At 46.7% G+C, this 27,110-nt stretch overlaps 1 protein-coding gene across 2 annotated transcripts in view; it reads left to right on the top strand.

Moving 5' to 3' along the window:
- Positions 1–27,110, top strand: part of c10h12orf56 (chromosome 10 C12orf56 homolog) — a 146,617-nt gene that overhangs the window by 98,657 nt on the left and 20,850 nt on the right. For both annotated transcript variants that reach the window (XM_073058797.1, XM_073058796.1), the window contains exons 4-9: positions 10,035–10,437; positions 11,479–11,558; positions 12,307–12,451; positions 15,506–15,612; positions 20,229–20,318; positions 21,585–21,711. In XM_073058797.1, the coding sequence (XP_072914898.1) occupies positions 10,035–10,437; positions 11,479–11,558; positions 12,307–12,451; positions 15,506–15,612; positions 20,229–20,318; positions 21,585–21,711 (952 nt within the window). The remainder of the gene's footprint in view (positions 1–10,034; positions 10,438–11,478; positions 11,559–12,306; positions 12,452–15,505; positions 15,613–20,228; positions 20,319–21,584; positions 21,712–27,110) is intronic.

Below are 27,110 nucleotides of genomic sequence, written 5' to 3'. Positions count from 1 at the left end.
ATGTAAGGAGTACGTAGTGGAGTGGTTATATGGGATGTAAAGGAGGTACGGTAGTGGAGTGGTTATATGGATGTAAAGAGGTACGGTAGTGGAGTGGTTATATGGGATGTAAAGGAGGTACGGTAGTGGAGTGGTTATATGGGAATGTAAAGGAGGTACGGTAGTGGAGTGGTTATATGAGATGTAAAGGAGGTACGGTAGTGGAGTGGTTATATGGGATGTAAAGGAGGGTAATACGGTAGTGGAGTGGCTATATGGGATGTAAAGGAGGTACGGTAGTGGAGTGGTTATATGAGATGTAAAAAGAGGTACGGTAGTGGAGTGGTTATATGGATGTAAGGATGTACGTAGTGGAGTGGTTATATGGGATGTAAAGGATGTACGGTAGTGGAGTGGTTATATGAGATGTAAAGGAGGTACGGTAGTGGAGTGGTTATATGAGAGTAAAGGAGGTACGGTAGTGGAGTGGTTCTATGAGATGTAAAGGAGGTACGGTAGTGGAGTGGTTATATGGGATGTAAAGGAGGTACGGTAGTGGAGTGGTTATATGGGATGTAAAGGAGGTTACGGTAGTGGAGTGGTTATATGGGATGTAAAGGAGGTACGGTAGTGGAGTGGTTATATGAGATGTAAAGGAGGTACGGTAGTGGAGTGGTTATATGAGATGTAAAGGAGGTACGGTAGTGGAGTGGTTATATGGGATGTAAAGGAAGGTACGGTAGTGGAGTGGTTATATGGGATGTAAAGGAGGTACGGTAGTGGAGTGGTTATATGAGATGTAAAGGACGTACGGTAGTGGAGTGGTTATATGGGATGTAAAGGAGGTACGGTAGTGGAGTGGTTATATGGGATGTAAAGGAGGTACGGTAGTGGAGTGGTTATATGGGATGTAAAGGAGGTACGGTAGTGGAGTGGTTATATGAGATGTAAAGAGGTACGGTAGTGGAGTGGTTATATGAGATGTAAAGGAGGTACGGTAGTGGAGTGGTTATATGGGATGTAAAGGAGGTACGGTAGTGGAGTGGTTATATGGGATGTAAAGGAGGTACGGTAGTGGAGTGGTTATATGGGATGTAAAGGAGGTACGGTAGTGGAGTGGTTATATGAGATGTAAAGGAGGTACGGTAGTGGAGTGGTTATATGAGATGTAAAGGAGGTACGGTAGTGGAGTGGTTATATGAGATGTAAAGGAGGTACGGTAGTGGAGTGGTTATATGAGCATGTAAAGAGGTACGTTAGTGGAGTTGGTTATATGAGATGTAAAGGAGGTACGGTAGTGGAGTGGTTATATGGGATGTAAAGGAGGTACGGTAGTGGAGTGGTTATATGGGATGTAAAGGAGGTACGGTAGTGGAGTGGTTATATGGGATGTAAAGGAGGTACGGTAGTGGAGTGGTACTATGGGATGTAAAGGAGGTACGGTAGTGGAGTGGTTAATATGGGATGTAAAGGAGGTACGGTAGTGGAGTGGTTATATGATGATGGTAAAGGAGGTACGGTAGTGGAGTGGTTATATGAGATGTAAAGGAGGTACGTTAGTGGAGTGGTTATATGAGATGTAAGGAGGTACGGTAGTGGAGTGGTTATATGAGATGTAAAGGAGGTACGGTAGTGGAGTGGTTATTTGAGATGTAAAGGAGGTACGGTAGTGGATTGGTTATATGGATGTAAAGGAGGTACGGTAGTGAGTGGTTATATGGATGTAAAGGAGGTACGGTAGTGGAGTGGTTATATGAGATGTAATGGAGGTACGGTAGTGGAGTGGTTATATGAGATGTAAAGGAGGTACGGTAGTGGAGTAGTTATATGAGATGTAAAGGAGGGTACGGTAGTGGAGTGGTTATATGAGATGTAAAGGAGGTACGGTAGTGGAGTGGTTATATGGGATGTAAAGGAGGTACGGTAGTGGAGTGGTTATATGGGATGTAAAGGAGGTACGGTAGTGGAGAGTGGTTAATGAGATGTAAAGGAGGTACGGTAGTGGAGTGGTTATATGAGATGTAAAGGAGGTACAGTAGTGGAGTGGTTATATGGGATGTAAAGGAGGTACGGTAGTGGAGTCGGTTATATGGGAATGTAAAGGAGGTACGGTAGTGGAGTGGTTATATGGGATGTAAAGGAGGTACGGTAGTGGAGTGGTTATATGAGATGTAAAGGAGGTACGGTAGTGGAGTGGTTATATGGGATGTAAAGGAGGTACGGTAGTGGAGTGGTTATATGAGATGTAAAGGAGGTACGGTAGTGGATGTGGTTATATGAGTTGTAAAGGAGGTACGGTATTGGAGTGGTTATATGGGATGTAAAGGAGGTACGGTAGTGGAGTGGTTATATGGGATGTAAAGGAGGTACGGTAGTGGAGTGGTTATATGAGATGTAAAGGAGGTACGGTAGTGGAGTGGTTATATGAGATGTAAAGGAGGTACGGTAGTGGAGTGGTTATATGGGATGTAAAGGAGGTACGGTAGTGGAGTGGTTATATGAGATGTAAAGGAGGTACGGTACGTGGAGTGGTTATATGGGATGTAAAGGAGGTACGGTAGTGGAGTGGTTATATGGGATGTAAAGGAGGTACGGTAGTGGATGTGGTCTATATGAGTTGTAAAGGAGGTACGGTAGTGAGTGGTTATATGGGATGTAAAGAGGTACGGTAGTGGAGTGGTTATATGAGTTGTAAAGGAGGTACGGTAGTGGAGTGGTTATATGGATGTAAAGGAGGTACGGTAGTGGAGTGGTTATATGGATTGTAAAGGAGGTACGGTAGTGGAGTGGTTATATGGGATGTAAAGGAGGTACGGTAGTGGAGTGGTTATATGAGATGTAAGGAGGTACGGTAGTGGAGTGGTTATATGAGATGTAAAGGAGGTACGGTAGTGGAGTGGTTATATGGGATGTAAAGGAGGTACGGTAGTGGAGTGGTTATATGAGATGTAAGGAGGTACGGTAGTGGAGTGGTTATATGGGATGTAAAGGAGGTACGGTAGTGGAGTGGTTATATGGGATGTAAAGGAGGTACGGTAGTGGAGTGGTTATATGAGATGTAAAGGAGGTACGGTAGTGGAGTGGTTATATGAGATGTAAAGGAGGTACGGTAGTGGAGTGGTTATATGGATGTAAAGGAGGTACGGTAGTGGAGTGGTTATATGAGATGTAAAGGAGGTACGGTAGTGGAGTGGTTATATGGGATGTAAAGGAGGTACGGTAGTGGAGTGGTTATATGGGATGTAAAGGAGGTACGGTAGTGGAGTGGTTATATGAGATGTAAAGGAGGTACGGTAGTGGAGTGGTTATATGAGATGTAAAGGAGGTACGGTAGTGGAGTGGTTATATGGGATGTAAAGGAGGTACGGTAGTGGAGTGGTTATATGAGATGTAAAGGAGGTACGGTAGTGGAGTGGTTATATGGGATGTAAAGGAGGTACGGTAGTGGAGTGGTTATATGAGATGTAAAGGAGGTACGTTAGTGGAGTGGTTATATGGGATGTAAAGGAGGTACGGTAGTGGAGTGGTTATATGGGATGTAAAGGAGGTACGGTAGTGGAGTGGTTATATGAGATGTAAAGGAGGTACGGTAGTGGAGTGGTTATATGAGATGTAAAGGAGGTACGGTAGTGGAGTGGTTATATGGGATGTAAAGGAGGTACGGTAGTGGAGTGGTTATATGAGATGTAAAGGAGGTACGGTAGTGGAGTGGTTATATGAGATGTAAAGGAGGTACGGTTAGTGGAGTGGTTATATGGGATGTAAAGGATGTCCGGTAGTGGAAGTGGTTATATGGGATGTAAAGGAGGTACGGTAGTGGAGTGGTTATATGAGATGTAAAGGAGGTACGGTAGTGAGTGGTTATATGGGATGTAAGGAGGTACGGTAGTGGAGTGGTATATGAGATGTAAAGGAGGTACGGTAGTGGAGTAGTGGTTATATGGGATGTAAAGGAGGTACGGTAGTGGAGTGGTTATATGGGATGTAAAGGAGGTACGGTAGTGGAGTGGTTATATGGGATGTAAAGGAGGTACGGTAGTGGAGTGGTTATATGAGATGTAAGGAGGTACGGTAGTGGAGTGGTTATATGAGATGTAAAGGAGGTACGGTAGTGGAGTGGTTATATGAGATGTAAAGGAGGTACGGTAGGGAGTGGTTATATGAGATGTAAAGAGGGTACGGTAGTGGAGTGGTTATATCGGATGTAAAGGAGGTACGGTAGTGGAGTGGTTATATGGGATGTAAAGGAGGTACGGTAGTGGAGTGGTTATATGGGATGTAAAGGAGGTACGGTAGTGGAGTGGTAATATGGGATGTAAGGGAGGTACGGTAGTGGAGTGGTTATATGGGATGTAAAGGAGGTACGGTAGTGGAGTGGTTATATGAGATGTAAAGGAGGTACGGTAGTGGAGTGGTTATATGAGATGTAAAGGAGGTACGGTAGTGGAGTGGTTATATGGGATGTAAAGGAGGTACGGTAGTGGAGTGGTTATATGGGATGTAAAGGAGGTACGGTAGTGGAGTGGTTATATGGGATGTAAAGGAGGTATGGTAGTGGAGTGGTTATATGGGATGTAAAGGAGGTACGGTAGTGGAGTGGTTATATGAGATGTAAAGGAGGTACGGTAGTGGAGTGGTTATATGGGATGTAACGGAGGTACGGTAGTGGAGTGGTTATATGGGATGTAACGGAGGTACGGTAGTGGAGTGGTTATATGGGATGTAAAGGAGGTACGGTAGTGAGTGGTTATATGGGATGTAAAGGAGGTACGGTAGTGGAGTGGTTATATGAGATGTAAAGGAGGTACGGTAGTGGAGTGGTTATATGAGATGTAAAGGAGGTACGGTAGTGGAGTGGTTATATGAGATGTAAAGGAGGTACGGTAGTGGAGTGGTTATATGGGATGTAAAGGAGGTACGGTAGTGGATCGTGGTTATATGGGATGTAAGGAGGTACGGTAGTGGGGTGGTTATATGGGAATGATAAGGAGGTACGGTAGTGGAGTGGTTATATGGGATGTAAAGGAGGTACGGTAGTGGAGTGGTTATATGGGATGTAAAGGAGGTACGGTAGTGGAGTGGTTATATGGGATGTAAAGGAGGTACTGGTAGTGGAGTGGTTATATGGGATGTAAGGAGGTATGGTAGTGGAGTGGTTATGTGAGATGTAAAGGAGGTACGGTAGTGGATGTGGTTATTTTTGTGATGTAAAGGAGGTACGGTAGTGGAGTGGTTTTATGGGATGTAAAGGAGGTACGGTAGTGGAGTGGTTATATGGGATGTAAAGGAGGTACGGTAGTGGAGTGGTTATATGAGATGTAAGGAGGTACGGTAGTGGAGTGGTTATATGAGATGTAAAGGAGGTACGGTAGTGGAGTGGTTATATGAGATGTAAAGGAGGTACGGTAGTGGAATGGTTATATGGGATGTAAAGGAGGTACGGTAGTGAGTGTTATATGATATGTAAAGGAGGTACGGTAGTGGAGTGGTTATATGGATGTAAAGGAGGTACGGTAGTGGAGTGGTTATATGGGATGTAAAGGAGGGTACGGTAGTGGATGCTGGTTATATGAGATGTAAAGGAGGTACGGTAGTGGAGTGGTTATATGAGATGTAAAGGAGGTACGGTAGTGGAGTGGTTATATGGATGTAAAGGAGGTACAGTAGTGGAGTGGTTATATGAGATGTAAAGGAGGTACGGTAGTGGAGTGGTTATATGAGATGTAAGGAGGTACGTAGTGGAGTGGTTATATGGGATGTAAAGGAGGTACGGTAGTGAGTGGTTATATGAGATGTAAAGGAGGTACGGTGTGGAGTGGTTATATGGGATGTAAAGGAGGTACGGTAGTGGAGTGGTTATATGAGATGGTAAAGGAGGTACGGTAGTGGAGTGGTTATATGAGATGTAAAGGAGGTACGGTAGTGGAGTGGTTATATGGGATGTAAAGGAGGTACGGTAGTGGAGTGGTTATATGAGATGTAAAGGAGGTACGGTAGTGGAGTGGTTATATGAGATGTAAAGGAGGTACGGTAGTGGAGTGGTTATATGGGATGTAAGGAGGTACGGTAGTGGAGTGGTTATATGAGATGTAAAGGAGGTACGGTAGTGGAGTGGTTATATGAGATGTAAAGGAGGTACGGTAGTGGAATGGTTATATGGGATGTAAAGGAGGTACGGTAGTGGAGTGGTTATATGAGATGTAAAGGAGGTACGGTAGTGGAGTGGTTATATGGGATGTAAAGGAGGTACGGTAGTGGAGTGGTTATATGAGATGTAAAGGAGGTACGGTAGTGGAGTGGTTCTATGGGATGTAAAGGAGGTCGGTAGTGGAGTGGTTATATGGGATGTAAAGGAGGTACGCGTAGTGGAGTGGTTATATGGGATGTAAAGGAGGTACGGTAGTGGAGTGGTTATATGGGATGTAAAGGAGGTACGGTAGTGGAGTGGTTATATGAGATGTAAGGAGGTACGGTAGTGGAATGGTTATATGGGATGTAAAGGAGGTACGGTAGTGGAGTGGTTATATGAGATGTAAAGGAGGTACGGTAGTGGAGTGGTTATATGGGATGTAAAGGAGGTACGGTAGTGGAGTGGTTATATGGGATGTAAAGGAGGTACGGTAGTGGAGTGGTTATATGGGATGTAAAGGAGGTACGGTAGTGGAGTGGTTATATGAGATGTAAAGGAGGTACGGTAGTGGAGTGGTTATATGGGATGTAAAGGAGTACGGTAGTGGAGTGGTTTATGGATGTAAAGGAGGTACAGTAGTGAGTGGTTATATGGGATGTAAAGGAGGTACGGTAGTGGAGTGGTTATATGAGATGTAAAGGAGGTACGGTAGTGGAGTGGTATATGGGATGTAAAGGAGGTACGTTGGTAGTGAAGTGGTTATATGGGATGTAAAGGAGGTACGGTAGTGGAGGGTATATGGGATGTAAAGGAGGTACGGTAGTGGGAGTGGTTATATGGGATGTGTAAAGGAGGTACGGTAGTGGAGTGGTTATATGGGATGTAAAGGAGGTACGGTAGTGGAGTGGTTATATGGGATGTAAAGGAGGTATGGTAGTGGAGTGGTATATGGAGATGTAAGGAGGTACGGTAGTGGATGTGGTTATATGAGATGTAAAGGAGGTACGGTAGTGGAGTGGTTATATGAGATGTAAAGGAGGTACGGTAGTGGAGTGGTTAACATGATGCTATTGAAGTGCCAGCAGTAAGATCGAGGTTTGATTCCTCCCGCTGTTTGTACGTTCTCCGCACGACTGCGTGGAGTTCTTCTGGTGCGCCGGCCGGTTTCCTCCCGCGTTCCATGATGTACGGATTAGGGTTGATGAGGTGCGGGCCTACTCTGCTGGTGGCGGAGGAGTGGCAAGTGTTGCGAGCTGCCCAGCATGACCCTCACTGATTTGATTTGATGCAAGTGACCCATTTCAGGATCAGAATCAGAATCAGGTTTGTTATCACCGGCATGTGACGTGAAATTTGTTAACCTAGCAGCAGCAGTTCAATGCAATACGGAATATAGAAGAAAAAAAATATTAATACGTAAATGTGTTTCACTTTGGTTCAATGTACATGACAAACAAACTAATCTAAGATAATCTTAGTTATTATTTCATTACTTGCACTGTCCTGCTTCCACAAAGCTGCATATTTCATGATATAGATAGATAGATAGATACTTTATTCATCCCCATGGGGAAATTCAACATTTTTTCCAATGTCCCATACACTTATTGTAGCAAAACTAATTACATACAATACTTAACTCAGTAAAAATATGATATGCATTTAAAATCACCCTCTCAAAAAGCATTAATAATAGCTTTTAAAAAGTTCTTAAGTAGTTTACTTAAATACATTGAGTCCTAACCCCGGCACTTTAACATATCTTACTCCTGGCGGTTGAATTGTAAAGCCAAATGGCATTGGGGAGTATTGATCTCTTCATCCTGTCTGAGGAGCGTTGCATTGATAGCAACCTGTCGCTGAAACTGCTTCTCTGTCTCTGGATGGTGCTATGTAGAGGATGTTCAGGGTTTTCCATAATTGACCATAGCCTACTCAGCGCCCTTCGCTCTGCTACCTATGTTATACTCTCCAGTACTTTGCCCACGACAGAGTCCACCTTCCTTACCAGCTTATTAAGACGTGAGGCGTCCCTCTTCTTAATGCTGCCTCCCCAACACGCCACCACAAAGAAGAGGGCGCTCTCCACAACTGACCTATAGAACATCTTCAGCATCTCACTACAAACATTGAATGACGCCAACCTTCTAAGGAAGTACAGTCGACTCTGTGCCTTCCTGCACAAGGCATCTGTGTTGGCAGTCCAGTCTAGCTTCTCGTCTAACTGTACTCCCAGATACTTGTAGGTCTTAACCTGCTCCACACATTCTCCATTAATGATCACTGGCTCCATATGAGGCCTAGATCTCCTAAAGTCCACCACCATCTCCTTGGTCTTGGTGATATTGAGACGCAGGTAGTTTGAGTTGCACCATATCACAAAGTCCTGTATCAGTTTCCTATACTCTTCCTCCTGTCCATTTCTGACACACCCCACTATGGCCGTGTCATCAGCGAACTTCTGCACATGGCAGGACTCCGAGTTATATCGGAAGTCTGATCTGTACAGGGTGAACAGGACCGGAGAGAGCACGGTCCCCTGCGGCGCTCCTGTGCTGCTGACCACCGTGTCAGACCTACAGTCTCCCAACCGCACATACTGAGGTCTATCTGTCAAGTATACTCAATATACACTCAGTGACCACTTCATTATCTTTCTCATGGTCTCCTGTTGCTGAAGCCCATCCGCTTTCCAATGAAAGGCCTCGGCCTGAAACGTCGACTGTTTATTCATTTCCATAGATGCTGCCTGACCTGCTGAGATCCCCCAGCAATTGGTGTCTGTTGCATCAAGATTCGATGTGTGTTCAGAGATGCTCTTATGCACACCACTGTTGTAACACGTGTTTATTTGAGTTACTGTCAGCCTGAACCAGTCTATCCAATCTTCTCTGACCTCTCTCATTAACGAGGTGTTTTCACCCTCAGAACTGCCACTCACTGGATGTTTTTTTTGTTTTCCACACCATTCTTTGAAAACTCTAGAGACTGTTGTGTGTGAAATTCCCAGGAGATCAGCAGTTTCTGAGACATTCAAACCACCCTGTCTGGATCAACAATTATTCCATAGTCAAAGTCACTTCGATCACATTTCTTCCCCATTCTGATGTTTGGTCTGATCACCAACTGAACCTCTTGACCATGTCTGCGTGCTTTTATGTACTGAGTTGCTGCCACATGATTGGCTGATTAGATATTTGCTTTAATGAGCAGGTGTAGAGGTGTACCTAATAAAGTGGCCAATGATTGTGCGTCAGTAATATTAAAAATGATTCTGATCGAGTATTTATTGTCATCTGCAGTACTGTGGAAAAGACTTAGTTACCCGTTGTGCTGCTGACCTTAGCACAGTACTGTATTTGTCCACATGGAGCAGAGAACGAGTGGTGGCAGGAGCAAAGGATGTTGGGAATGGCGAGGGAGGGGTGTGGGCCGAGTGGCAGAGAAGGATTGCCAGGGGTGCAGACATACCCATCCCTGAGATACCAGGCAAGGTCATTTGATTCCATTCAATTAATTTATTGATCATTACAGAAAGTCTTTGGTGCTTCCCACTCCCTCCCCTTTCCCTTCCGCTTTTCCCAACCAAAATTCCCATCTCCCTACCCCCTTCCCACTCTCAGTCCACAACAGAGACCCATATCAGAATCAGGTTCATCTTCACTCACAAATGTCATGGAATTTGTTTCTTTTTGTGGCAGCAGTACAGTGCAATACGTAAAACGACTACAGTACTGTGCAAAGGTCTTGGGCAGCCTAACTATATATATGTGCCTAATACTTTTGCACAGTACTGGAATTTGGCAATGCAAGGCAGAACTAGAAAACACTAGGATTAGGACTTTCAGGTGGGCTCCTATGTGCAGTTTCAATTTCCTCCCCATGCACATTCAGCTAAATTAGTCAGCCTTTCTGTCGCCTCTAGGAAAGGTGCAGCCTTTGCTGGGGAGCCCAACCCCAGAGTGGCCTGTGCAGTCCCTCGCCCACCTCCCGACCTGAAGAACCTGAAACTGTCCGAGAAGCGCAAAGAGGAGCGTCCGGCGCCCAGTTCTGCGAGTGCCCGTCCTCTGCCGGTCCCTCCGAGGGACAGGCCGGCCGGCTGCTTGGCGTCGGCTGAGAACCCGGCTCCGGTGGAACTGCTCCCAGCCAATCGATGTCTTAGCCAGCGAAAGGAGCAGCAACTCGATATATGTGACTCCAGCCCAGATGCAGAGAAGAGCATAAACAGTCAATCGGTTGAAAGGGAATTGGAGCTTCATCTTTACATCTTCTCCATGTCTTCTCTCATATTTCTCCATTTAAAAAGTGCGTGGAACAATTTTATGATAGTAAGTAAAAGTGAGGGTCGCTTGTGGTTTCTCATCAGTGCCTTGTGGCCACTGCTGCCTTGCCTTCATTCCTGGACATCTGCCCTCACCCCATATCCCCACAGCCATAACGTTCCCCTTCTCCTTACCTACCACCCCGAGAGCTTCTGCATCCAGAACATCATTCAGCCATCTTCAATGGAATCCTACCACTAGACGCATCTTTCCCTCCTTCCCCCACTCTCTGCTTTCCACAGGGATCGCTCCCTACGCGACTCCCTTGTCCCTCCCCACTGATCTCCCTCCAGGTACTTACCCTTGCAAGTGGAACAGGTGCTACACCTGCCCCTACACCTCCTCCCTCACTACCATTCGGAGCCCCAAACAGTCCTTCCAGGTGAGGCGACACTTCACCTGTGAGTCTTAGAGTCACTGAGGTACTCCCAGAGCGGCCTCCTCTATGTCAGTGAGATCTGACGTCGATTGGAGACCCCTTTGTCAATCACCTTCGTTCCATCTGCCACAAAAGGCCAACTTTCCTGGTAGCCACGCATTTTAATTACATTTATCTTTCCTGTTCCAACCTGTTGGTCCATGGCCTCTTCTACTGCCAAGGTGAGGCCACTCGAGCTGGATGAGCATCATCTCATACTCCGTATGGGTAGCCTCCAATTTGACAGCATGAAAATCGATTTCTCTAGCTTCCCTTCCCCTTCTCTCTTTTTCCATTCCCCATTCTGGCTTCCCACTCGCCTCTTCTCCTACTTGCCTGTCACCTCCCTCTGGTTCCCCTCATTCTCCCATGGTCCATTGTCCTCTCCTGTCAGATTCCTTCTTCTCCAGCCCTTGACCTTTCCTGCCCACCTAGCTTCACCTATCACCTTCCAGATAGCCTCCTTCCCCTCCCCCACCTTTTAGTTCTGGCATCTTCCCCCTTCCTTTCCAGTCCTGTTGTAGGGTTTTGATTCAAAACGTCAGCTGTTTATTCCTCTCCGTTGATGCTGCCTGACCTGTGTTTTGTGTGTCCCGCTGTTCATGCCGTTTCTCCCGTGTTCTCTGCAGCAGTCGACGCTGATGCAGGACCCGGCCTACGCCCAAGTAAGCGCTTCTGCATCTCCCGCGCGAGGTCCCAAGGCACACAGGTAAGTCGATCCCACAAACCTCACTCCTTGGCATCTGAACAGACATTTAAATAAACAATTCTGATGGTTGGGGATGGCGTTCGAGCCCACTGGAGACCCCCCTTACCCCACTGAGTTCGTTATTGTAAAATCAGAATCAGGATTATTATCTCAGGCTGGTTGTGAAATGTTTTGTTTTGTGACAGCAGTGCAGTACAATTTGTAAAAATTACAATAACAATATATAAATAATAAATAGTGCAAAAAGCAAACAAATTAGTGAGGTGGTGTTCATGGACCATTCAGAAATCTGGTGGGGGGGAGGAAGCTGTTCCTAAAGCATTTGGTGTGGGTCTTTAAGCTCCTGTACCTCCTCCCTGATGGTAGCAATGAAAGGGGGCATGTCCAGGGTGGTGAGAGTCCTTAAGATGCCACCTTCCTGAGGCATCACCTATTGAAATGTCCTCGATGGTAGGGAGGGTTGTGCCCATGATGGAGCTGGCTGTTTACAATTCTCTGCAGCTTTTTCCGCTCTGGTGCAGTGGAGCCTCCAAACCAGACACTGATGCTCTCTGTGAAACAGCTGTAGAAATTGTCACTAGAGTCTTTGGTGGTAAGCCAAATTTCCTCAAACTCCTAATGAAATATAGTGACTGGTGTGCTTTTTAAAAACAATTTCTATTACAATGCATTAACATTAAATGGTCCTGTTTGGTGTATGTCAGTATTGAAAGCTTTCTGTATGACGAGGTGGTCTGTGTTGTGTCAGTTCAGAGGGGATTAATAAACTCTTCAATCAACTGAGCTCAGAACTGCTTTACGGAAGCGGCACGTTGGAGAGGACCTGCTCCCTGTTGCAGGAGCTGAAAGCCACCGCCCTCAGGAGCTTCACCATCAAAAAACTCTTCTGGAAAGTAAGTATCCTCCAGGGCACATGTCTGTCTTTTGACAAGGTTTGAAGAACTCAGGCAATTTTGTTTTAAAGATTTTATTTATTTGACTGGGTGGTGGGATGGAGATGCATCACTACCAAAGGAAGTGTAAGGTGCTCCTTCCCTCCGCTAGCCAGCAGGGCTCACCTGCTTAACTACCCCCCACTCCACCCCGATCAGGGTCATATGAAGCCACGGGAGCAGGTGGTGGATGGACAGCTGGTACACATCACAAGTCCTGGTTGTGCGACCACTGACTGGAGGCAGACGATCTCTGAAGAGTATTGATGTTCTGAAGACCCTGACCTAGAGCTACGCTCAAACTTTGCTTCTTTGCGGTGATGGGACCTGCTTCCAGGGCTCACCGACCGGCCCGCTTCTCCATATCCCAACGACGCAGCCTAGAAGATGAGCGTGCCTTCGGGGTTCCGAGGCCTTGAGGCCTTTGGGACGAGCCGATTCTGTACCGGTGCCACTGACTGAAGCACTGTGGGAGAAAACAGAATATCAGGAACAGTAATCAGCTGCCAGCGCTCTGTACTCAGATCGTGTCTCTCGTTGGCGGAGGAGCGTTTGTTGCTGAATTTTGAGCTGGAGAACTGTGGGGGGACGCAGCAGGCTTTAACACCGTTGATTAGTGAGTGTTAGTTTCCCCTATTGCTGTGAGACACTCTCTATGCCTTTATTAGGGAGAGATCGAGCCTGTGGTACGTTAAATTGTTGGGTGAATGATTAGTTTTTGTTGTACTGCAGACTGGTCTTTCTTGGGGGCTTTGCTGTTGCTTGCTTGGTGGGTGGATGGAGGGTGCTGATGTCTTTTGCTGAAATGAGTGGACGGGGAGGGGAGAGGGTCGTTGCTCCACTGCTGCATGTGTGCGGGAGGGGAGAAGGGGGTTTTGGTTCTAACAGTTTTACTTCCACTCATTCTTTGGGGCGCTCTTCTATTTTCATGGACGTCTATGAAGAACAAGAATTTCAGGTTGTATATTGTATGCATTCTTTGATATTAAATGGAACTATTGAACTATTACACTATTAAATTAATTAAAGGCTGGGGTCACCTGTTTTGTAAAGACACTACCCAGAAGGTGGCAATGGTAAATCACTTCTGTAGAAACATTTGCCAGGAACAATCATGGTCAGTTGCTCAAATCGTATGACACAGTACATGAGGATGATGATGATTGATTTGTCTTTACAATCTCCCTGTTAGTTGATGTCTTGCACAGTAAAGCTTGCCTTTAGCTAGTCCTTCTCAAGATGTTATAGTGACCACATTTCAAGAAGTGCTAAATAGGTTTTAGTATAATCAAGTTGTGCTGTGGTTACAAAGTCTAGAGTAATACAGCATAGAAACAGACCTTTTGGCCCATCTAGACTGTGCCAAACCATTAATCCACACCTGGACCATTGCCCTCCAAACCCTCCCAATCATCTACTTATCCAAACTTCATAGGGTACACAGTAAACCTTTCTTCATAAGAATTATTGGCAGTTGTTTATTATTATTGGATGTGCTGAGGTACAATCAAAAGCATTTGTTTCTGCGCTATCCAGATAGATAATTCAAGATGTAAGCACATTGAGTCACAAACGGCCAGGCAGTAACAGAATGCAGAGTAGAGTGTAACAGTTACAGGGCTGGTTGACAGAGAACAAGGTCCGTGATTAAATAGATTGAGTTCATCCTTATTGTACGAGAGTTTCGTTCAAGAATCTTATAACAACCCCAGAAGCTGTACTCGTCCTTGTTAGCCATTACATGCTGTTGAGGTTTGGTTATCTGTCTGATGGGGGGGGGGGGGGGTGGAGAACATGGAATGGCCAGAGTGGGAGTTGTTTCTGATTATGTTGGCTGCTTTATTGAGGCAGTAGATTGAGTCAGTGGGGTGGGGGGGGGCTGGTTTCAATGATAAACATTATATGGTGTGTCTACAAGCTGAGGGTGAGGGTGATCGGTGACCCTCAGCTTGTAGACGCATCTTAGAACGCATGTTTTAGTCTCGGCAGGTCCGTTTGTTGCTTTCACGTTGTACGTTGCCCAGGGTGAATCGTTACTAACGTTGCTCAGTATAAACCTTTATTCCGTTGTCATTCTCACTCTGCACATACATAGCAGAGGGGTGTGGGCGGGGGGGGGGGGTAGTTTTCAACACTTCAGGTCGAAACACTGCGTCCCGATGTTTATAAGAGGTCTGGATTGGAAAATTGTGTTTGTTTATGTGGAAAATGTGGGGTCAGTTATCAGCTCCTGCATTGGTCTGGTGGACTCTGTGGGTTTTTGGTAAAAGATTCCACAGTTCTAAGCTAACAGACTAGATAAAATTCCTGTTCCTACTTGTAAAATGGGAGAAACTCACTGTCTATAATTACAGGTGTGCTCGCAAAGTATCTGATTTCAAGTAGAGATGTGCGGTTGGCAGATTGTTAGTTGCAAGTAGCAGTTTTTCTCTCTAACACTTGCCGGGGAATGTTGTAGTCCGATGGCCAGGAAGGCAGTGTGCAGCTCCTTACCTGAACTCCTTGCTGTATTTACTCAAGGGGCCAAGGCTGCACGGTAAAATAGCCTTTAGCGTATTACTTTACAGTGCCAGTGGTAAGATCAGTGTTCAATTCCCACTGCTGTCTGTAAGGAGTTTGTACGTTCTCCCTGTGGTGCTCCGGTTTCCAGAGACGTACGTGTTAGGGTTAGTGAGTTGTGGGCATGCTCTGTTGGGGGGCTGCCCACAGCACAATTTCCAACTGTGTTGCTCGTTGATGCAGAAGACACATTTTACTGTGTGTTTCGATGAGCATGTGTCAAATAACACTAATCTTTCATCTTTGATGGTGAAATGATCTGTGTGGATGGCACTCAGTTATTCAGCTTTCCCTGTATCTCAGTACAATTGACAATAATAAGCCAATTACTGTACAAAGGCAAAGTTAACACTTCGTACCAGCCTTGAGCAACACATTACTCTTTGAAGCTAGTTGTGACCTCTTCACCCAAGTCCCTCACTAATTCCTTTTCCATCTGTGCTGATGTGCCCACAGTCAAACGACTTGTACCCCTTTCTGGTTGGAAAACTTCAGCAACATTTGCCAAGTTTGCAGGATTCGAGCCGCCAGCAAGACCGAAGGAAAACCAAAGAGGACCTACAGTAAGTGAAATATTGGACCTGAAGAGATTCGGGCAATTCTATTCTTCAAGCCAAGATCTCGCTCATCTGCAAAGCATAGGGCTAAAGTAGAATGGGGGAAAGTGCGAAAGGCCTAGTTTTGGGTGCCACAAGAGCGTTTCAGAATCCAAGTATGTTACGAGGAACGGGTTTAGTAAATGAGACAGAGGAGTAAACACATTAACTACTTATTTACAGGCAAACGGTAAAACATTCAACTAAGCCAGCCTAAGTTACAAAACTATGCCACTAAACATTCAAACTCAACAAGTACTTCGTTAAATCTCCCCCAGTTATACAACTGCAGACCTAAGCATTCAACAGAGTGAGTGCGTGGGCCCTGCTATATCTGCAGCACATTCCCAAGGGTTCTTCAACACTGGTCGTGACCTCAGTGTGAAGAGGAGCCCCTGGAGGCAAAGGAAAGAGAATGAGTCTCTCGCACGTGCTCTCCTTATACCCCTGAGTTGCCCAGAACTGGAAATCGGTGTTGCTGTGGGCAAGGCTGCTTCCCTCAACAGTCCAATCAATGACCAGGAACAGGAACAGCTTTCGAATGGCAAGTAAATTACTGCTTCACATTACAAAGTATATAAAATTATAAAAGCTGTAGACGGGGTGGATAGTCATTCTTTTCCCAGGGTAGAAATATCAAATATTAGAGGTTTATTACCACTGATTTATGTCATGAAGTTTGTTGTTTTGCGACAGCAGCACAGTTCAAGGCATAAAAATTGTTATAAGTCATAAAGATAAATAAGTAGTGCAAGAATATAGAACATTCCAGCACAGTACAGGCCCTTCCCCAGAATGAAGTGCTGTTCTTTTAACCTACTCCAAGATCAATCTAAAACATCCCTGCCATATAGCCCTCAATTTTTCTTTCAACCATATGCCTATCCAAAAGTCTCTTAAATGTCTGTGACGTATCTGCCTTTACCACCACCCTGGCAGTACTTCTATGCACCCGTCACACTCTATGTGTTAAAAACAAAGCTTACCTTGGACAACCCCCTATACTTACCCCCAATTACCTTAAAATGATGCCCCCCCCCCCCCCCCCACTATTAGCCATTTCTGCCCTGAGAAGAAGTCTCCGGCTGTCTAACCGATCTGTGCCTCTTAGTGTTTTTAAAGTTTTTAAATTTATAGTTTAAAGATTCAGAACGGTAACAGGTCTGTCTAACGCAACAAACCCACACTGTCCAGTTACACCCTGTGACAAATAAACTAACTAACCAGTACATCTTTAGACTATGGGAGGAAACCAGAGCACTCAGTGGAAACCCAGGGAGAACGTACAAACTCCTTACAGACAGCAGCAGAATTGAACCTGGGTCGCTGGTGTTGTAAAACGTAAAGCTAACAGCTATGCTTCTGTGTCATTCTAAAGATCTCTCATACACCTCTAAGCAAGTCTTGTACACCTCTGAAAAGTCACCTCTCATCCTCCCTCACTCCAAAGAGAAAAGTCCCGGCCCACTCAACCTTTCCTCACAAGTCAGCAGTCTAATCCAGGCGGCATCCTGGTAAATCTCCTCTGCACCTCTTTAAAGCTTCCACATCCTTTCTATAATGAGGAGACTAGAACTGAACTGATCTTGGGAAGTTGTTGCTGCCTGTCTTGAGTTTGCTGGAGGATGTCTGACAAGTGGGAGAACAGGAGGTCTCTCTGGCCCTCCAGAGATACTCCATTCCCTCCTTCTTGCCCTCCCTGTCTGCCTGGCTTAGTTTGGTGTGAGTGAGAACTGTGCAGAGAGCCATCTTCAGTGTTGTGTTTGCTTGCCTGAGCCAGGAGGTGAAACACAAAATAAACCTTTAATCAGTAAAACCACACAGCCAAAAAAATTCACCAGTGCAACCAGAGCACAGTTATTCAAAGAGCAAACATGAGGAAATCTGCAGATGCTGGAAATTCAAACAACAACACACACAAAATGCTGGTAGAACACAGCAGGCTAGGCCCGAAACGCCGACATCGCTTCTCCCTATAGATGCTGCCTAGCCTGCTGTGTTCTACCAGCATTTTGTGTGCACAGTTATTCAAAACAGTTATACTGAAGGACATTCAAGGTGTCATTGGAAACAATGACCAATCAGTGAAAGACAGCCTGGGATTGGTTGTCAGCCGACCAATAGGCATTGGATATTTTGGCCCTGATAGTCTGATTATACCATGCGTTAAGTGTGAGTACACTAGCATTCAACATCAACAGTAGTAACAGGAAGTTGTGGAAACACTCAGCCAGTTAGGCTGCATTTGTGGAAGGAGAATCAATGAACATTTCATAACCAAAGGTCAGTTCTGGATCTGAAACTATAAATCTGTTTCCCTCTGACCTGCTGAGTGTTTCTAGCATTTCCTAGTTAGAGTCAGAGTTATACAGCACAGGAACAGGCCCTTCTGTACAAATGGTCCACACTGACCAACATGTCCATCTCAGATGGTCCCATTTGCCTGCATTAGGCCCGTACCCCTTTAGGCCTTTCCTGTCCATTCACCCGTCCAAATGCCTTTTAAACATGTGGACTCTGTCCATACTTCTCACTGCCTCAGTAAAGTAGCCATCGTAATCAAAGATCCCACCCACCCTGGACATCCTCTCTTTCTCCCCCAACATCCCTACCCCCTACTTCGGGAAGATGACTCAAGATGTCCGATGAAGGGTCTTGGCCCAAGATATCGACTGTTTATTCATTTCCATAGATACTTCCTGACCTGTATAAGTTCCTCCAGAATTTTGTGTGTGTAACTCTATATGACCCAAAAGATCCCACCAGGCTTGGGGACAGCTTCTACCCCACTGTAACAAGACTATTTAGTGGTTCCCTGGAACAATAAAATGGGACTCTTGACCTTACAATCTCCCTCGTTATGATTTGCACTTTATTGTTCACCTGCTCTGCCCTTTCTCTGTGGCTGCTACAAATTATTCTGCACTGTTACTGCTTTACCTTGTTCAGAATCTGAATCAAATGTCATGAAATTTGTTATTTTATGGCAGCACTATGTTATAATAATAAAAATATAAATTACAATAAGACTATAACACCTAGGAGCAGAATTAGGCCATTTGGCCCATCGAGTCTGCTCTGCCATTCCATCATGGCTGAATCCTTTTGTCTGCTCATCAACCCCAGTTCCCGGCCTTCTCCCCGTAACATTTGATGCCATGTCCAATCAAAAACCTATCAATCTCTGCCTTAAATACACCCAACGATCTGGCCTCCACAGCTGGATGTGGCAACAACTTCCACAATTTCACCACTTTCTGGCTAAAGAAATTTCTCCGCATCACCGTTTTAAATGGACAACCCTCTATTCTGAAGCTGTGCCCTCTTGTCCTAAACTCTCCCATCATGGGAAACATACTTTCTGTATCTACTCTGTCTAGGCCTTTCAACATCTGAAAGATTTCAGTGAGATCCCCAACTCATCCCTCTAAATTCCAGTGAGTACAGACCCAGAGCCATCAAATGTTCCTTGTATGATAACCCCTTCATTCCTGGAATCATCCTCGTGAACCTCCTCTGAACCCTCTCTTTTTAGATAAGGAGCCCAAAACTGTTCACAATACTCGAAGTGAGGCCTCACCAGTGCCTTATAAAGCCTCAACATCACATCCCTGTTCTTATATTCTAGACCTCTTGAAATGAATGCCAACACTGCATTTGCCTTCCCCACCACGGACTCAACTTGCAACTTAATCTTTAGGGTGTTCTGCACAAGAACTCCCAAGTCCCTTTGCATCTCAGATTTTTGGAGTTTCTCCCATTTAGAAAATAGTCTGCACACTTATTTCTACTACTAAAGTGCATGACCGTGCATTTTCCAACATTGTATTTCATTTGCCACTTTCTTGCACATTCTCCTAATCTGTCTAAGTCCTTCTGCATCCTATCTGTTTCCTCAACACTACCTGCCCTTCTACCAGTCTTTGTAACATCTGCAAACTTGGTAACAAAGCCATCTATTCCATCATCTAAATCATTGACATACAGCATAAAAAGTGGTCCCAACACTGACCCCTGCGGAACACCACTAGTCACTGGCAGCCAACCAGAAAAGAATCTTTTTATTCCAACCCTTTTTTCTACAAATCAGCTGAAGCTCTAACCATGCTAGTAACTTTCCTGTAATACCATGGGCTCTTAACTTGGTAAGGAGCCTAAGAAGTACAGATAAAATTATATTAAATAAGCCTAGCAAAAAGCAGTAAAAATTATCCATTTAGAAATCTGATGAAGTGGAGAAAGTTGTTCCTGAATTGTTGAGTGTGTGGCTTTAGGTTTCTGTACCTCCTCCCGGATGGTAGCAATGAGAAATGGGCATGTGAGGACACTCTACCTCGGTGCACTCTGTAATGATTCGATGTGTATGAACAGTGTGCAAGACAAGATTTTCACTCTGTCTCAGTACATGTGACAATAATAAACCCATTCCAATTGGACCCACCTCTACCACCTCTTTTTATGACCAGATTTCCAACATCTGCACTTTTCCAATGTTTGTTTAACACCACAATGTTGCCAGATTAATTCACAATAGTTACTGAAACATGAGTCTGTGACGGGACTTTCCTTCTGTGTTTCTGCAGGTTTTGTATTTTGATCGTGGAGACATTGGGTGTAATGTTCAGGGAAACGGAGACTGAACCAACACGCCTGGAGCTTCTGAATGCCGAGCGGTAGGTGAAACATCATTGGTTTGACCATAAGACATAGCAGAATTAGGCCACTCGGCCCATCAAGTCTGGTGCCCATTCCATCATGGCTGATTTATTATCCCTCTCAACCCCATTCTCCTGCCTCTCTCTGTAACCTTTGACGTTCTTTCTAATCAAGTACCTATCAATCTCTGCTTTAAATATACAGTACCCATCTGTGGCAATGAATTCCATAGATTCACCACCCTCTGGCTAAAGAAATTCCTCCCCATCTCTGTTCTAAAGGAATGTATTTCTATGCTGCAGCTGTGCTCTCTGGTCCTAGACTCCCCCAGTATTAGATACATCCTCTGCAAATCCACTTCATCAAGGCCTTTCAATATTTGATAGGTTTCAATGAGATCTCACTCATTCTTCTAAACTCCAGCGAGTACAGGCCCAGAGCCATCTAACGCTCCTCAGAAGTTAACCCTTTCATTCCTGGGACATTCTAATGAGCCTCCTCTGGGCCCTTTCCCATACAAGGATGTCCTTTCTTAGATAAGGTGCCCAAAACTGCTCACAGCACCCCAAGTGCAATCTGACCAGCACCTGGTCTGCAGGCCAGTCTTGGGGAAAAGAGAATCTGCTTTAAATGGACATGCGTGTAAAATGGGACTGTAAATGGATGATGTGTGTAAAATGGGAATTCGCTCTGCTTTCCTGTCATGAGTGTGCTAGAATACTGCACACCTGTCCAGGTGAGTGTAGGTCTACAGTACTCGGGTACAGCGTCAGTTAAACAGCACTCAGGAAGATACAGGTGAAGGGATTTGCAGAGTCGCTCTTGTTCAGTGTAGGAATACGTGTTTGATGGTTGGGCTGAAAGAGGGAAAGGCTGTCTTCATAACTCTAATCTCACACTCAGTGTTTTAGGAACAGCAGCTTCCCTTCCGCCATCAGATTTCCGACGGACAATGAACACTCTCTCACATTTTGCTCTACTTATTCATTTTTTCATAATTCTTTTGTAACTCACGATATTTTTGTGTATTGCACGAGAGTTCCGACGGACAATGAACACTCTCTCACATTTTGCTCTACTTATTCATTTTTTCATAATTCTTTTGTAACTCACGATATTTTTGTGTATTGCACGAGAGCAATGTCAAAGCATACGTCAGTGATAATAAGCCAGATTCTGAGACGATATGTCTCATGGCTCTAACCAGCGTCAGTGAGTCCTGCTGACAGGACCTCAGCAAGCTGCTGTGTTTTAAGGTGAACACTCTTTGTATCTCTCGGTAGGGGCCTTCTGGTTGTCAACCTGTTGAAGATTTTAATCAGCGGGCCTCAGGTCTCCAAGGCTTGTGCCGCAGTTGGTGACGGGACGCCGTTTGGGTGTGTGATCGCGGCCGCACCTCAGAGCGAGGAGGTAAGTCTGCAACCCGACCCGGGTTCAATTCTTGCTGCTGCCTGTAAGGAGTTTGCATGTTCTGCTAGTGATCATGTGGGTTTCCTCCGGGTGCTCTACTTTCCTGTTTAGTAGGTTAATTGGTCACATGGGTGTATTTGGGCAGTGTGGCTTGTTGGGCTGGAATGGTCTCTCAGTGTCCTGTACCTCTAAATAAGTAAATAAATGTATATGCCCTCAGAGACCTGTGCACTTGTTCCACTGTGTGTCTCTGATTGTCACTCTTCATTGGAACGGCCCTCGGCTTTCCAGATTCTTGGCTCTGGGATCCCCTTTCTTATCTTCCCTGCCCTCTAAACTTTCTTCCTTCCAGAGACAGTCATTGAATGCCATCAAAGTCGAGTTTATTGTCGTAAGAACAATTACAGTGAAAAGCTTCCTAGCAGCAGTATCACGGGCACACAGCATCAGATACACCACATTCACAAGAGAAACTTAAATCAAACACAATTTTTACTAGAAAGAAACAAACTGCATTTTAGTGCAAAGTGATCAAAGTGGATACTGCATTAGTTGGCTGGATATCTCTAACAATTGATCAGCACCAGAGAATTTACAACACAAATAAAATACACCAAAATACACTGGATTTTATACACCAGTCCAACATCAGAATCAGGTTTAATATCACTGGCATACATCGTGAAATTTGTTAACTTCGCGGCAACTGTACAATGAAATACAAGATAATATAGGAAAAGATAAATCAATTACAGTAACTATATATGTATATTAAATAGTTAAATTAAAAATAGAGCAAAAACAGAAATAATTTTTTAAAAGGTGAGGTAGTGTTCATGGGTTCAATGTCTATTGAGGAATCGGATGGCAGAGGGGAAGAAGCTGTTCCTGAATCGCTGAGTATGTGCCTTCAGGCTTCTGTACCTCCTACCCTGGTAACAATGAGAAGAGGGCATGCCCTGGGTGATGGGGGTCCTTAATGATGGACAAATGACACAAATCCTTTGCCTTTAGCCCTCTGTGCTGTCCCCTGACCTCTCTCAAAGTCAGTGCCGGAGGTTCTGCAGACTGCTGGTGACAGAATTTCTTTAGCACAGGTGCTTCAAAAGGAAAATGTAAAATAACAGAAACTTCTGGAAATACTCAGCAGGTCAGGTAGAGGAGAGAGATTGGGAAAGAGTGCCAGAGAGAGAGGGGCAGGGAGACAGGGAGCGAGAAAGGGATAGGGAGACGGGGAGGGAGAGAGAGAAAGAGGAGTGATGTGGGGGAGAAGGAGGGGAGACAGGTGGAATGACAGGGAAGGAGAGAGAGGAAGAGGCACAGGAAGCTGGGGAGATAGAGGGAGGGATGGGGAGGGAAGGAGAGGGAGAATTTTGGGGAGACGAGAGAAAGAGAAGGAGAGGGGCAGGGAGACAGGGAGGGAGAGAGCCAGAGCAGGCGAGGAAATGGGATGGGAGAGAGGGAGCGGGTCGAGGCTTTGGGGAGGGAGAGGGGAAATGGAGGGAGAGAGGGGAAAAGGGGTAGGGGTGGGAAGTTGGGGATGGAGATAGAGAAGGAGAGAGGTGGAGGGACAGGGTGGAAGGGAGGGGAGAGGGAGAGAGATAGTGAGACAGAGATGGAGATGGGCAGCTCAATGATCTATTATATTTTTAACGTTCTTTTTCTGCATCAGAAAAAGTTAATTTTCAAGACATCAAGCCAGAACTAATGAAACTATTATCAGTTGTTTTGGTGTTACAAAATGACTTTAAATGGGGTTATTCACAAATTGAGGCCTACTTACTTGATAACTGACTTATTTTTAATGTTTAAATCTATTTTGGTTGTATTGATGAACTCACTCCAGTTATCACTAATTTAAATACATTAAAAAAACTATAATTGTCAAGAGAAAGGAAAATCTTAAGTTCTACTTTGCTGCATTGGTTTGTTGGTGATGATACAAATAATATTCATGGATGCCTGAATTGTAAATTCCATATATAGTTATACTGTAGCGGTGTGCTACACACAGCGCTGGAATAACGACACACGGACGGTGAGTTGCAGTTGCGTAAAAGATTTATTCAAACCTCGCGGCCTCGCTTTTAAGCCTTCCCGTCTCCGCCTTCCCCGGGCGGGAATACTGTAGGAGGCGTGTATTCACAGTCCCGTCCCGCGCGCGGGCTTTTCCCCTTGCTGGTGAAGAAGGCCTGGCGCCCTTTTTGGGGCCGGCCTCTCTGCCGCCGTGTGCCACTTTGTGAGCCGGTTCGAGTGCGCTGGAAAGTGGGTCATCACATAGCTCCCCCCCGGAACCGGCGATACACCCCCCAATGTCCACAGTCTGGGTCGGACTCTGTTTGGGAGGTCTGCCTCTGCGTCGCGGTGCCTGAGCCCCGACCGGCTGCGCCGTCCACATGGGCCAGTTGGAGTCGGTCCACTGTGAAAATCTCCTCTTTCCCCCCAATGTCCAGCACGAACGTGGACCCGTTGTTCTTGATCACCTTAAACGGCCCCTCGTAGGGCCGCTGTAGCGGTGCCCGATGTCCGCCCCGTCGTACAAAAACAAACTTACAGTGCTGCAGGTCTTTGGGTACGCAGGTCGGGCTCTGTCCATGCTGTGAAGTGGGTATGGGGGCCAGGTTACCGAGCCTCTCACGTAGTCTGTCCAGGACTGCTGCGGGTTCTTTCTCTTGCCCCCTTGGGGCTAGTATGAATTCTCCTGGGACGACCAGGGGTGCGCCGTACACCAACTCAGCCGACGAGGTGTGCAGATCCTCTTTGGGCGCCGTGTGGATTCTGAGCAGGCCCCAGGGAAGTTTGTCCACCCGGTTAGGCCTTTTGAGGTGGGCCATGAGAGCCGACTTCGGGTGACGGTGGAAACACTCCACTTGTCTGTTCTATTGTGGGTGGTAGGCAGTTGTGTGGTGCAGCTGTGTTCCCAAAAGGCTGGCCATAGCTGACCACAGGCTGGAGGTGAGCTGGGCGCCTCTGTCGGAGGTAATGTGGGCCGGTACACCAAAGCGGGATACCCAGGTTGCAATCAGTGCCCGGGTGCAGGATTCGGAGGTGGTGTTGGTGAGCGGGACCGCCTCTGGCCATCTTGTGAACCGGTCCATGATAGTCAGGAGGTGCCGCGCTCCTCGCAACACTGGCAGGGGGCCCACGATATCCACATGAATGTGGTTGAAACGCCGGCGGGTGGGGTGGAACTGCTGCGGCAGGGCTTTGGTGTGCCGCTGCACCTTGGCTGTTTGGCAGTGCATGCACGTTCTGGCCCATTCACTGACCTGCTTGTGGAGTCCGTGCCAAACGAACCTGTTGGAGACCATCCAGATGGTTGTCCTGATGGAGGGGTGTGCTAAGTTGTGAATGGAGTTGAAAACGCGCCGCCGCCAGGCTGCCAGGACGACGGGGCGGGGTTGGCTGGTGGTGACGTCACAGAGTAGGGTCCTCTCACCTGGGCCTACGGGGAGGTCCTGGATCTGCAAACCGGAGACTGCAGTTCTGTAACTTGGGATCTCCTCGTCTGCCTGCTGTGCCTCCGCCAGCGCCGCATAGTCCACCCCCAGGGACAGGGCCTGGATGGTTGGTCTGGATAGTGCATCCGCCACGACGTTGTCCTTTCCCGAGACATGCCGGATGTCCGTCGTGTATTCGGAGATGTAGGACAGATGTCGCTGCTGGCGGGACGACCAGGGATCGGATGGCTTCGTGAACGCAAAGGTAAGCGGTTTATGGTCCGTGAACGTGGTGAAAGGCCTACCTTCTAAGAAGTACCTAAAATGCCGGATTGCCAGGTATAGCGCCAACAGTTCCCGGTTGAAAGCACTGTATTTGAGTTCAGGTGGTCGTAGGTGTTTGCTGAAAAACGCCAGGGGTTGCCAGCGACCCTCGATGAGTTGTTCCAGCACCTCACCGACTGCTGTGTTGGATGCGTCCACTGTGAGGGCCTTAGGGACATCTGTTCTGGGGTGCACTAGCATCGCGGCGTTTGCCAAGGCTTCTTTGGTTTTAACGAAAGCGGCTACAGCCTCTTCGTCCCAGGTAATGTCCTTGCCCTTACCCGACGTCAGGGTGAACGGGGGCGCATGATTCGGGCTGCTGAGGGGAGGAAGTGGTGGTAGAAATTCATCATACCCACAAATTCCTGCAGGCCTTTAAGTGTGTTGGGTTGGGGGAAGTGGCGGACCGCATCTACCTTGGCGGGCAGAGGGGTTGCCCCATCTTTAGTAATCCTGTGGCTCAGGAAATCGATGGTGTTGAGTCCGAACTGGCATTCGGCCGGGTTGATGTTAGGCCGTATTCACTCAGTTGGGCGTAGAGTTGACGGAGGTGGGACAGATGCTCCTGACGACTGCTGCTGGCTATGAGGATGTCGTCCAAATAGATGAATGCAAAGTCCAGGTCGCGTCCCACCGTGTTCATGAGCCGCTGGAACGTCTGTGCAGCATTCTTTAGGCCGAACGGCATTCGGAGGAATTCGAAAAGGCCAAACGGAGCGATGAGTGCTGTTTTGGGGATGTCGTCCGGATGCATCGGGATTTGATGGTATCCCCAGACGAGGTCTACCTTGGAAAAGATCCTTGTGCCGTGCAGGTTTGCTGCAAAGTCCTGAATGTGCGGCACGGGGTAGTGGTCTGGAGTGGTAGCTTCGTTCAGTCTGCGGTAGTTGCGGCATGGTCTCCAGCCCCCTGTCGCTTTGGACACCATGTGCAGGGGGGAGGCCCATGGGCTGTCGGACCACCGTATGATCCCCAATTCCTCCATCCTCTTGAACTCCTCCTTCGCCAGTTAGAGCTTGTCCGGGGGAAGCCTTCGAGCACGGGCGTGGAGGGGTGGTCCCTGGGTCGGGATGTGGTGCTGTACTCCGTGTCTGGGCATGGCTGCCGTGAACTGCGGTGCCAGAACCGATGGGAAGTTCACCAGGACTCTGGTGAATTCGTTGTCGGACAGCGTGATGGAGTCCAGGTGTGGGGCTGGCAACTTGGCTACACCCAGGGAGAACGTTTGAAAAGTCTTAGCGTGGACTAGTCTCTTCCCTTGCAGGTCGACCAGCAGGCTGTGAGCTCGCAAAAAATCCGCCCCCAGGAGTGGTTGGGCCATGGCGGCCAGTGTGAAGTCCCACGTGAACTGGCTGGAGCCGAACTGTAGCCGCACCGTACGGGTACTGTAGGTCCATATTGTGCTGCCATTTGCGGCCCTCAGGGTGGGTCCTGGTTCTCTGTTGCGGATGTCGTCGTAACTCGCTGGAGGTAAGACGCTGATCTCAGCTCCGGTGTTGACCAAAAAGCGGTGTCCCGACTGTTTGTCCCACACATACAGGAGACTATCCTGATGGCCAGCCGCCGTAGCCATCAGCGGCGGCTGGCCCTGGCGTTCCTCAGGAAGTTGCAGAGCGGGCTACAGCGGCGGGCTAT

This window comes from Hemitrygon akajei, chromosome 10 (genome assembly GCF_048418815.1).
Source record: "Hemitrygon akajei chromosome 10, sHemAka1.3, whole genome shotgun sequence".
NCBI classification, from domain to species: Eukaryota; Metazoa; Chordata; class Chondrichthyes; order Myliobatiformes; family Dasyatidae; genus Hemitrygon; species Hemitrygon akajei.
The sequence above is the reverse complement of the archived record's forward strand: the minus strand, read 5'-3'. Positions and strand labels throughout refer to the sequence as shown.